Source organism: Crinia signifera, chromosome 4 (genome assembly GCF_055691185.1).
Source record: "Crinia signifera chromosome 4, ASM5569118v1, whole genome shotgun sequence".
Lineage (NCBI taxonomy): Eukaryota > Metazoa > Chordata > Amphibia > Anura > Myobatrachidae > Crinia > Crinia signifera.
The window spans coordinates 39,728,982-39,741,996 of NC_139220.1; the positions used below are offsets into that span (position 1 = coordinate 39,728,982).

General features: G+C 42.1%; 1 protein-coding gene across 3 annotated transcripts; it reads right to left on the bottom strand.

The window, feature by feature from the left end:
- Positions 1-1,879: 1,879 nt before the first annotated feature.
- Positions 1,880-8,969, bottom strand: LOC146073975 (potassium voltage-gated channel subfamily A member 1). 3 transcript variants are annotated; one of them, XM_083181607.1, is made up of 2 exons: positions 8,682-8,969; positions 1,880-7,173 (listed from the first exon to the last, which is right to left on the bottom strand). In XM_083181607.1, exon 2 carries the CDS (start codon positions 6,724-6,726, stop codon positions 5,257-5,259), a length of 1,470 nt encoding a protein of 489 aa, XP_083037733.1. In that variant the 5' UTR covers positions 6,727-7,173; positions 8,682-8,969; the 3' UTR covers positions 1,880-5,256. The 3 variants fall into 3 exon arrangements, with proteins under 3 accessions (XP_083037733.1, XP_083037735.1, XP_083037732.1); XM_083181609.1 differs by lacking the exon at positions 8,682-8,969 and adding an exon at positions 8,092-8,671; XM_083181606.1 differs by lacking the exon at positions 8,682-8,969 and adding an exon at positions 7,422-8,055.
- Positions 8,970-13,015: the final 4,046 nt, after the last annotated feature.

The following is a 13,015-nucleotide window of genomic DNA, read 5'->3' on the forward strand; positions in this document are numbered from 1 at the left end:
TTATTGATAACAAAAACATCAGTACATATCTACATGATGTCAGATAGAAGAAAATGACGTTTAGCATCCACGGTTACGCATGCATACTTCCATTCTAAAATAACATTTCTCAGCTAACATTCTCTTAACCCAGCCTACTTTTCCAATGTATGATAAATAGCTTGCTTCTACACAAATAGGAAACCCATATAAAAAGTAGGCCCAGTATATATATATATATATATATATATATATATATATATATATATATATATATATATATATATATATATATATATATAAATAAAACAGTGCAAGATAGTTTTCAAATGGCTTACCATGATCATGGAGCGAAGGAAGCCACCTTACCGGCTAACCACAATCGTGCCGCCTACCGATTGACAATTAACTATTAAAAATGGCAAACATAACATTGAGCAGTGCTACGGCTGGTTTCTAGTAAATTCATGGGCTGCACTTACAAGACCAGTACATTTTAGGCAATTAACTATTGGGATATGATATTATCATAGCTTTATCAATGCAGTCCGTCCACAATGCATCATTGTCCTGTTCACTCCCCCCCCCCCCAAATACAAAATAAATGAACCCTTTGAGTGCCATCTTTGAGCTGTTTAAAATATCAGATAAAAATGCTCACATTTGTTATATAAATTCAAATATTATTTTTTTGCGTAAAAAGAGATTATATTTCTTATATAAGGTCAACATTACAGGTTCATTGCGAATACAAATGTGTGCTTGGCAATTTTCACACCTATTTTGACAATTTCACTTGGCATTTAAAGGGTTTAATGGCCTATACAAACATTTTAGCCATTTTCAAACCTACAGTATTTAAAAGTAGTTGTAACTTAGTAGTAAACTGTCTTTAATATCGTTTACCAACAAAACATCTTTTTCAAGTCATTTGTGATTCTATAGCAGGACATTGTTTATTATAAGACAACTGCTCCAACACTTCATGCTCAGCTGTTTTCCCATTAATTATGGTAAGAGCTGTATATCAGCAAGAAATAAATTCCATCCAGGAATAAATCACTGATACATAGTATACATACAGTATATTCAATTATCTTAAAAGAACACTTGCAAAACTTTTCCATGATTTCCAAAAGACATGTCCATCGTGAATATATTTATTTGAAAGAGGGTTTACACCCCCAGACAGTTTTCACTTGTTAAATATTTGCCCTGTGCTGCACCTTTTAGCACAATCAACTCATTTTATATTTCTGACCTATATATTTTCCTTCACCAATTCAATAACCCAGAGTTTTTTTTTTTATTTGCATGACCCTTGGATGCAACACAGGAGTACTCTAGAACCTATATCCCATGAATTGAACTGAGTTGATCTGTGTCACATCCAAAGTTAATGAAAACCCCCCCAAAGCAGAAGAATAACAGTACAACAGTAAAATAATGTACCCGGGTTGCAGAAATCTTTATGCCAGGCATGTCCAACGTTGGCCCTCCAGATGTTGTGAAACTACACATCCCAGCATGCTTTGCCACAGTTTTGCTGTTAGAGAATGCTAAAACTATTGCAAAGCATGCTGGGATGTGTAGTTTCAAAACATCTGGAGGGCCAACGTTGGACATGCCTGCTTTATGCAAACCAATTCATTTGACAGTGCAACAACTGGAAGTTCTATTCAACAATCAAAGGACAATTCCATCCAAATCTGAATTTTCAATTATATTATAATATTAATAATGTATTATTATTATTAATAATAATAATAATAATAATAATAATAATTTAATAATATAATAATGTATATTATATTATTAGACTTTTCAAAAACAGTAATCATAATACAGCGATAAACAATCATTTTGTCCATTCAGAAAACAAATACAGAAGTAAACGAACTGTAAAAAATATTATTTTTATTTATGATTTTTTGTTTTAAATAACAAGCAAAGTGCACGTTCAGGTCTACAAAGACATTTGAGCACATTTGAAAAAAATTAAGAGATTCGTCAGACTTTTAATTTCCAGATCTGCATGCCTCAGCTGTGTGACTTTATCCCTGTACTTCAAACATAATGTTATCCAAATGGACGGAGTTACAATGAGAAAAGCATCATTCACACATCCCAGACTGCACCCCAATTAATGAGCGCCTTACCCTTTAAAAAAGAAAAGAATAAAAAAATAAAATTTAAATTCATGCAGCACTTTTCTTGTACTCATGCAGAATTATTTTAGTCCATCAAAGAAAGTTATGGGAACCCCCTAATCCTAGTAACCAAGTTGCCAATCCAGCCTTGTCTGATGTTATGTAAATCACCTTATCAGCTTCACAGCAAGAAACATCTTATTGCAGTTGTACTGAGTGCAGTACATATGTCGTTGGAGGACGGGAAAAAGCCTTTCATTTCCTACCTTGGTTGTGCAGCATGAACAGGGCAATGAAGATTTTTGTATTGAGCTGTGCACATGTAGTACTTGAAATCTTAATGCCCTGTTGTAAATTGCGATGCAGGTCTAGGTTTTTTTTTTTAGGTTTAGATTTTTATGGAGGTGGAAAAAAAGCCAATCCATCTGTGAGTGCGGTTTCATCCGAAGATCTGAGATCTTGCTTTCTTTAAATTTTGTAATCTCAAGGGATCGGGGTAGTAGAGACGGAAGATTTTAGTTTACATTGCCCTTCTAAATGTCCTGGACTTTGATGTTTGATGTCATCATGATCTAAGTGCGTCAAGTTCCTTCAGTCATAGGATAGCAGTTTAACACTAATAGTAGATGTCCTACACAGCGTTATTTTGCAGCAACAACGTAAAAACCTTCAATGGATCATTTTTTTTTCCACCCCAGTTCCACGATTCATTTAAATATTTATTCTATCGAACTTAAGCTACAATCGTACCTAGAGGTGGCTTAGCGTCGCAATCCTAAACTTCCTGCTTTTACATCCCCTGATAAAGCTGACGGATGATTTTGCCCTTTTAGTGAAAATGACTTGGGGTTAAAAAATAAAATAAAAAATATGCAGCGATGGTGTATAGGGTATAAGCCTTGAATGCACCACTAATTACTAGACCACCTTTTCTAGAAAGACATCATCCTGAGTCTTTTTCTGTTTTTTTTTATTTTGCAGGGTACAAAAATGTTTCCATAAATGTTGGCAGTGTGCGTATAAATAAGTAAATAAAATGTTTGCATCGTTGAGTCGTATTGGTGGTTACCGGTGCAAGGCGTGAGGGGGGGGGAGGGGAGAGGGGCGGGAGCTAAACTCATGAATGACTCGATAGCAAAAAATAAATAAAAAATGTAGCTTGTTAAGTGCATAACTTTCATTACCAGGTGAAAGTTTTAATTTCTCTTTACAGCACATTAGCAATATAAAAGTTTTGTAACTTGTTGCGCAACGAATAAAAAGCATTATCAATACACATGATCTTCTGAGATAACAGACATCCAAGAAAACTCGCCCATTGCTCTACACATATAGTTGATTTTTTTATTTAGTTATTTGGATTAGAGGGGGTGAGCTAGCTCGCCCCCAGAGAGAGTCATATTGGTTTATGTGAAGTCACCTAGACATTTTTGATAAAACACCACAGTTCCTATCCATTTTAGCTGTATTCACAGAGGCACTTTCAGCGAGTCAGTGAAGAAAGGAAAAAGGCACTAGCAACTACTAGAGCATACTGGTTCTCTAGAGTTTCCTTAGCAAATTCTAGAGGAGTATAAGTCTATGGACGTCAAATAAATGAAAGCTAAGGAAATGGTCTGCTGATTTAGGATGCATACAGTAAGTGGTAAATTACATTCTGAGACTGAAGCAATGTACATGCATCACCTATGCTTTGCTTTTAAGTTTCTTAGGTATCACTACAATACTGTTCATTTTGACTTTTAAGAAGCCAATCAGTAAACCTAGGAGTTTAGTTTTAAGTATTAGAATTATTATTATTTTTTTGTTGTTGTTTTTCTTTTTTAAATAATTATATGCCTGGTAAGAACGTAACATATTTCCCTGAGATACACTTCAGGAAAAGCAGTAGGCCCTTAAATTCCATCTGGATCCTAATCCGATAGGATCCTTTTTTTGTTTTTGTACTTTTTTTTTTCTATAATACTGATATCATGCATAAATTACTTCAGGTAACACCTTAGTTCGAATAGGCCATAATGCTGAATATTTGGAACATGCGTGGTCTTCGAAAAAGGTTATAGTCTCCGTTTAACTTGCTATGCATTTACATACAGTACTGTAAATTACTTAATCGAAAGGTTTTCAGAAATTAGGAGTGCACTTTTGGTGAATGCAAATGACAAGTATTGTAAAAAAAAAAAAAAGGAAAGAAAAGATATGTAAATCAAAACAATGACTTATGTTCGTCCTTTACACTGCCAGAGTGGGCTAGAGCGACTCGCACTGCACAATCCACGCTGGAAGCCAGAGGATTTAAATAAAAAAAGACAATTCAATAAAGGAATAAATAAATAAATAAAACTTATCCCCCATATTGATTGAGGTATCAATTCAGTCATGCGAGATTACCAAATAAATACAGTAGGTATCAATTGAAAAACATGCGTATGGTTAATACCATTGTGCTGTATTGCAACAAGGACTGACAGGTTGGGGTGGAGGGGGGGGGGCAAAAAGAGAAGGGGTTGCATCCAAGTTTTGTGAACCAAATAGAATTAAAAAATAAAGTTGAAATCATCTGCATTTAAGAAAGAAAATTCTAGCAGCAATTGCAGATGTCCATTTTTTTTTTATCCATTTAAGTGATTTAAATATTGTATAAGTTCCTATCCCTTTAAGATGAAGCAAAGTCATGGATTGGTTCCTAAGGTGCTTTATGGATCAATAGGTCATTGGTAAGTGCATATTATTTCATTGGACAGTAAAACACTTCTTCAGATCAAAAAAAAAAAAAAAAAGTGTTTGCATACGCGTTAACCCTTTGATGCACTTCCTTGGATGCTCTGTCTTTAATTGTCTTTGAAAATCTACAGCAAATCCATGCATATCTTTTAGCATTTTGTTTGTAACCCTTTATCTATTACAACTGGCCGGGAGATACGTCCCACTGACCAGTTAGAAGACAAAAAAAAAAAATTTCCATTTAAAAATAAATGATTAATAGTTATCTTTCATGGATCCTGAAAGCTTCTTGTTCGCTGAGCACAAATTCGCAATGCAACAACGCATTAACGATGATAAAGCATTCAAAGACTAGTTTTAAAGCATCTACAGAGAGTAGCATTCTGCAGCTGTGGGCTGTGTTCTACACATCTGTCAGTAGCTTGCTTTTGTTAACACAGTTCTGATTGGCTACGGTGCAGTTGCCAGTTCTGAGATTTGCCTCTCTAAAGTTATCTATGCTATTATTCAGATCCTCTTCAATCTCCATGTACTCAGATTTGCTCATAGACGAAGAGCTGCGCCGACTCAGGTCACTGTCAGAAGCTAAATTGGGGGAACTAACATGGAGCAACTGAGCCTGCTCCTCCCCTTCAGTTTCTCGGTGGTAGAAGTAGTTGAAGTTGGACACGATGACAGGTACAGGCAGGGCAATTGTCAGGACACCAGCAATGGCACACAAGGAGCCCACAATTTTGCCCCCAATTGTCACAGGGTACATGTCACCATAGCCCACAGTGGTCATGGATACCACCGCCCACCAGAAAGCATCAGGGATACTTGTAAAATGAGAGTCATCCTCTTCTGCTTCAGCAAAGTACACTGCACTGGAGAACAAGATGACTCCAATGAATAGAAAAAAAATTAGCAACCCTAGTTCTCTCATGCTAGCTTTCAAGGTTTGTCCCAAAATCTGGAGGCCCTTAGAATGTCTGGAGAGTTTGAAGATTCTAAAGACTCTTACCAGTCTGATGACCCTCAGGATGGCCAAAGATGTTGCCTGCTCCCCTTTTTGGGGACCCTCTTGCTCAGCCATTTCAGTCCCCAAAGTGATAAAGTATGGAATGATGGCCACTATGTCAATAAAGTTCATGATGTTCTTAAAGAACTCTGGTTTGCTGGGACAAGCAAAAAACCTTACCACCAATTCAAAGGAGAACCAGATGATGCAGAGGGTCTCCACCACAAAAAAAGGATCCGTGAAGATGTTGGATTTGAAGAACACTGTACTGTTGTCCACCTTGCGGCTGAAGATCCGGTCCTCCTTTAACTCTGGCAAAGTCTCCAAACAGAAAATAACAATGGAGATGAGAATTACCATGACTGAAATTATGGCGATAATCCTGGCAGGCCCTGAACTCTCAGGGTACTCAAACAAAAGCCACACCTGTCGTTGGAACTCTCTTTCTGGCAACGGGCGCTCCTCCTCTTTTATAAAGCCCTCATCCTCCCGAAACTTCTCCATGGCTTCTTCCCCTAGTTCGTAGAACTTGATTTCTTCTGAAAACATGTCCAGGGGCACATTCACTGGCCTTCGGAGCCTGCCCCCAGACTGGTAATAATACAATATGGCATCAAAACTGGGGCGGTTGCGATCGAAAAAGTACTCATTCCTAAGAGGGTCAAAATAGCGCATTCTTTTTTTGGGGTTTCCAAGCAAGGTGTTGGGGAATTGGGCTAGGGTCTTTAATTGGGTCTCAAAGCGCAGTCCAGCCACATTGATGACCACCCTCTCACAACACTCATGGTCTTCATGGTCTGGCTGGTAGCTGTCTTGAGGGTGGCCAGGCAGGGCTGAGGTCTCGTCCATGTTCTCCCCAGCTATCACGGTCATTTTTCTGCAGGGGAGGAGGGGTGGGGGAGGAGGTGCTGCTGAAGGTAACCACTTTGATGCTGCAGCACCCTCCTTCTACCCCTTGACTCCTAATTCTAAAGACTGCCAGGTCCTTGGGGTTCGTCAAAGCAATAGAAACAGGGCAGGGGGATGCAGACCTTTGTGCCCTCTTTAAGTCTACTGCTGCAGCCAAATCCCCCCTGCGCTAGTTTTAAATTTTGCAAAATAAATAAGATACTTCCTCTGTCCACCCTTATTGAAGCTTGTCCGTCCTCCTATCTGAATCTAGCATTGCTGGGCTGCTATGACCGTTCTCCCAACCAGAAATGCTGTAGGATAGATGCTAGTCTTTGCCAACTCAGCAGATTTTTCCTCTTGCCTTCTCCTTGTTTTTTTGTATCTAACGTTAGGTAAACCAGAAGATCACGCCAGTGCGGTAGATGAATGCTGCAGGGGAATAAAAAGAAATACTAAAAAAAGGCAGGAAAGAGTAGACAAGTCCCCAACTGAATAACACAGAGCAGACAGACTTTATGGAGAGTTCCTTATTACAGGGGATAACACACTTCTCACATTCCTACACAATGCACTAAGTTAAGTTTACCAGGCAAACACACTAGACAAATCACATTGCTGCAGTGCATAGATTGCAGGGACGGGGAGGGGAGAGAGGGGGTTCAATGCTGTTCCCTTACCTTATGTGGGTGCAGCTGCAGTAACATGAGAGGTAATAGCAGCAGCAGGCTGGGAATGCGTCAAGCCTGGTAGCATAGGGGAAGGCACATGCAGAGCACCTAGTCCTGTGCCCCTATATACAACATAGCCATAGAATGTCTTGCAGAAGTGCTCATACAGAATGCTATGGGAGGCTGCATTGAAAGCAATTCTATGTAATGAGTTGCAGCAGGAGCTGATGGCATAAGGGGGATCCTCCAACAGTAAAAAAAAAATAAAAAAATGTGCTTTAAATCCTCACTCCTTGTGTTGTGTATTCCAGATTGTGGAGATGTGCAGGAGCAGAGCCGGTTCCAGGGACCTCTGCAGACCAGCCGCAGCACAGGAGCAAGAGCCCCCTCTATAGCAGTAATGAGTATGGTATTGGTAGAAGTCTGAATACATTAGAGGGATAGCAAACTCTCTATAACCATTTATTGACGTTGCAGTATCAGCAGAAACATGAGAGCTGTTTGGTGCAGGCAGGAACAGATCCTCCCTGGGTATCACAAGTCCAACCATCCAAAATAAAACATCCTAGAGCCTTTTTTTTTTTACTGGTAGGGGACAAGGGGGGAGGGGGGGGGGTAAAAAAAAAAAAAAAAGAACAAAAAAAATAAAAGCAGTTTTGTTTTCTCTATGGGAACTCACAGTGAGACGCAATGCAGGCAGCATGCAATGCAAGCAGTTCCCCCTCCATGTGGGCATCCAGGGGGGTGCAGCAAACCATCTACAGTATTAGCCATGATCGCCCCCAACGCATAATGTCAGCATGATGGAACATGTGGGAGGAGAGAGAGCGAGAGACCCCTTCACGTGTATCAGCCAACAGTCCTGTGCCAAGGTGCCAGTCCCAAACTGCAGAGGTACAGTCGTGCCAGTGCTACCCACTTCAATGCCAGCGCTCACTACTGGTCACCCCCAATGAGTGCTGCATATCACTGCTGCAGAGCCCAGTGCCGCTGCGCACCTGGCACACGTCTGCCCACAATCTATGAGCCTCCCAGTAACCAATGGGGGACTCTATAGCATCTACAGAAACAGCCCATCTAATGCCAGCATACAGTCCCAGTGCCAATGCGATCAGGGTGCCCGCACTTGCTGCCAACGTGCCCCCTTACTCCAGTCATCCAGGGCTGCAAATTATTCATGAGCTGAGAATATCTGCTGCAGTCATGACACAGCTCCGGGTTGCCAGCCTCACATTTCCTTACTGGGTTAGTAGATCAAGAGACACGTACCGTGGTCCATGATAAGCACAGGAGAGCATGCATATGCTGCTGGTATTACATGGTGAGGATCTGCCAGCTGCAAGGGGGTTGCTTCCATCCAGGAGGGGATGCAGGCTGTACTGTAGATGCCAGCACACTCAGGCAGTCAGTGCTGCTGCTGCTGCTGGCTCTGGTTCCCCCCTCTAGTGCGTGCTGCAGCACTTTCCTCCTTACACAGGCTGCATACTCTGGCTGGCTGGCTGGGCTACCAGCTGTGGCTGGAACATGCTAATGAACTACTGCTGCTGCTGCACATTGTGATCAAGTACCAGGGGCGCTGCTGGGGTCTTGTGTAGTGTGTGGGGGGATATTGATGCACTGACAGTACTGTAGGTGTCATGTCAAGTCTTAGGGAGCAAACACATAAATCAGCATTGCTCATCATGCTTTCAGTTCCACTGTCACCTGCTCTCTGTGGCAACAGCAGGAACCTAAGAAGATGTTTTTGTTTTTCTCGTTATTAAGGTATATTATCATTCTAGATACATGGTTTATTTCAGTGATAGGGAACCTGCTACTATTGAAGGCCACACTGGGCAGCCCCCTAGTCTTCAGAGGGGCTGAACACTACTCTTAGGGGCATATTGTAGCAATCCACAGTCTTCGTGCATATGGGATATTTTTGTTGTCAATTTGCAGTGAAAATTAATGTTTGTCAGGAGGTGGGGATGGGAACGATATATCGCCTACAGCAGGCATGTCCAAACTATGGCCCTCCAGCTGTTGAAACTACAAGTCCCATCAAGCCTTGCCACAGTTTTGCTATTAGGGGTTGCTAAAACCATGGCAAGGCATGCTGGGACGTGTAGTTTCACAACAGCTAGAGGGCCATAGTTTGGACATGCCTGGCCTACAGTGTGTAGCAGCGATATGCGCACTTCCGCAGTTGCATGCAACAACGTCACTAGCGTCCTAATACAGGTTAATGTAGGACAGGACAGTGATCGTTCCATCCTTCATTAACATCGTGAAGAGATTTGCTGAGCGTACTGAGCGATGCTAGAACACTCAGCACGCAGTGATGTCAGCGATGTGTGCTGAGCGAACTGCTAGGGACGGTGTTTTCAGGTGAGACCGGCGATTAACTGGATTTATGTAGCATGCTTGATATTAACATTACATATTTTAGATATTTTGTTTAGTAAAACACTATTAAAAGCAAGTAACTCACTTTTTTAATTCCAAGTTGATCAGGTTAAATGTTCTCTGTCTGCCAAGCGGTGTGTATTGTACCATGATCACTTGAGGCGGCGGCAGCTCGGGGGGTGGTGATTCTCCTCTGGAGGGATCAGCAGATTGGCTGTGACGATTGTATTGGTGTGTACATTGCTTCACAAAGGGCTAGCGCTGTAATAATTAAAGATTTCTCAGATGACATTGGATATCCCCATTATAGTAAGCAGCAAAAAGATGACACCACACTAAGCTGTATTTAAGAACGCAGAAAAAATATGCTGGGTCCCCGCCAGCTTATAGGTCTGCAGAGACAATATATTTGCCACACCTGCACATCATGTCACTTATCTTTTTTGTTTCCATCAATTTTCCTTCAACTGTACTTATGTAAGGGTTACTGTTCAGTAGTTGCTTACATTTTTCTTTCTTCCACTATTGTGCAGTGGTACTACATCGTATTCAGATTTTCGGCATTTACTATGCTGAAAATACCGCAATTCCTATACATGGCACATTCGTATTTACGAATACGAATGTATACGCCATCAAAAGAATATGACTAGGAATCACCATTCAAAAAGAATGGTGATTCATAATTTACTAAGCGGCCGTCTATAATATATGGCTTATAATTGCCAGGAATTAGCAGGACACGGCCTGGAAAATACACTCAATTTTCCAGGCATATTTGTCAGAAGCCTGCACGGATCATTGAGGCCCTTGCAGGCTTCAGTGTAAAAAAATGAAAAAAATAAATAAATAAATAACAGCGTGGGGTGTCCCCCCCCACACCATGGCCATAACCAGCCTCAGGCTTAAAGAGCTGTTCCTGGTTTTAAAAAATCAGGGAACAATTTAAATAGGGGTTCCCTGTATTTTTTAAAACCAGCACCAGACCCAATGACTGGTCCTGGTTCCCAAAATACGGGGGACAAACGACTAGGGGTCCTCCGTATTCTTTTTTTATATATATATATATTTTTATTTGCATATCGCTTCGCAAAATGACATGTATTAATCATGATACATTGAAAGGAAATACAGAGCAATAGCCACAGGTATATTTTGCATAGTATCATGGCATATAGCAATGTACAATATAACATCAACGTTGTGTTTGCGTGAATATATAGTATGATCCAGATTAACACGTGGTCCATCATATATAAGAATACACAAACATTTAGAAAAGGTCCAATATTCACATATGGGCGGTCCTACATATTTTGTGAACCAGCACCAGGCCCAACCAGCCAGCAGGGTAATACCACAGCCAGGAGGGAGACCCTTTATACAAGTCCCCCCAGTCAAAGCATTACCCCCTGACCAGTCAGCCTGGGCAGGGGAAGTGGGGACCCCCCCAATGAAGGGGTTCCCCCCCTCCAGAATTTACCTACCCAGGCTGAACCCTGGGGCTGTCCCCCGTGGCCACCGGGCTGATAAATGTGTAAAAATAGAAAAAAAAACTATTGGGTTCTGCTGTGGAACTATGAGTCCCAGCAAACCTGGGCCGCATACTGGGACTTGGAGAACCACAAGTCCCAACATGCACCCCATTATTGGGCTTGCTGGGACTCTTTGTTACATATCTGTATTAGTGGGCTTAAACTTTGTTACATTCAGAGCCCACTAATACAGATACTTACCTACCTTTACATGTAGATAGGTCTCCCTATCCGTCCAACTGGTCCGCTGGTCCTGAAGAAATCCAACTAGGGAACCTGTGGAAGGAAACCATACTTACGGGGGTCCTCCGGCTTAGATCGTGTCCTCTTCTTTCCATGTAGGCATCCATGGACTTGGCAAAAAAACAACAACCAACGCGACACCCACGGCTAAGAAGTGAGCCTCAAGATGTGTTTGTTTATATCCTGTGGCTCCTCCTCCCTAATACCACTTTTGGCCGCCTAGCGGCACATAGCGGCCAGTCAGAAGTCGCTAGGCCGCTAGCCAGTCATATAGATTCGCATTAAGAATACGAGTATGGCTGAGTCGTATTCTTAGTAAATTTCCCCTTAGTCCTGTAGCTAGTGACTGTAGTGCATACAGGAAATATGGTAAAACGCGGAGAACAGGGTTTTTACCCGCACCCCACCATCCTGCTTCCAATGCTTCCGGCTCCCCCTCACTGACTCTGCCGCTCCTCCTCAGCTATGATGCTCCGACTTTGCCGCTGCTCCCACGCTCCTGGCTAGGTGCCCACCGATGCTCCCGGTTCAGTCTGTTTGCTCCAATTGCCCAGCGGGGAACCCGTGGAATAAAAGTTTCCACCAGAAACCACCCACCTCAAGAAAAAGTGTGAGGGGTCAAAAATCACCCTGGTCCCCCGCCGGGCCAACTCGAGCCTGTTGACAGGAAGTGAGCGTGTCTAGGAAAATGCAGGGTTGACCAAGCATTTTAGGGGAGGGTGTGTGACTTCAGCTCTGGGCTGGATAAGCGAGGTGAGTAAATCGCCACACATACACACACACACTGCGTTGTCCGCCTAGTAATTTTGTCCTGGTTCTGCCCTTTGCATGCCCCTGAAATTTAGCTAAAAGTGGGCCATGTCATGAGGCCAGGCCACTCTGTCCAATGTTGAGCACCCTTCACCCAAGACCACACCCCTTTTCAACCGCAACCCTAACTATGCTGTATGGAAATTTTATGCAAATAAATTTTATGCAAAATAAAATGTGTCTATAAGCAACTCTACATGTGGTTAGAGCACTGGCGCCAAGAGGAGGGGGTGGGTACTTAATTAGGATTAGGCACTAAATAGGGGGATTAGGCACTAAGGAATGCTAACTATTACACCATATATGCCTTTAAAAAAAAAAAAACAGTTCCTCTCACATAACTAACATTTTTAAAATAACGGGTCCCGCTTCTCCTGAATAACGTGGAGAAGCGGGCACACGTTGCAGCTGAATGTATTACCCCACCCCAGCTGATAAGGAGAGACGTTATGCCCAGCATTAACGGCTCTCCTTATCGGTGGCCCCAGCTTCCCTGCGCATGCGCACTAGCGCTTTCCCCCCCTGGCAGGCTCTAATGGGCATGTGCGAGATCTCGCTTTTATCGCGAGATCTCCAGCACAGCCCGCAGCCAGCAGCAGGGCTAGCATTTTCCCCACAGTGGGGGATAGG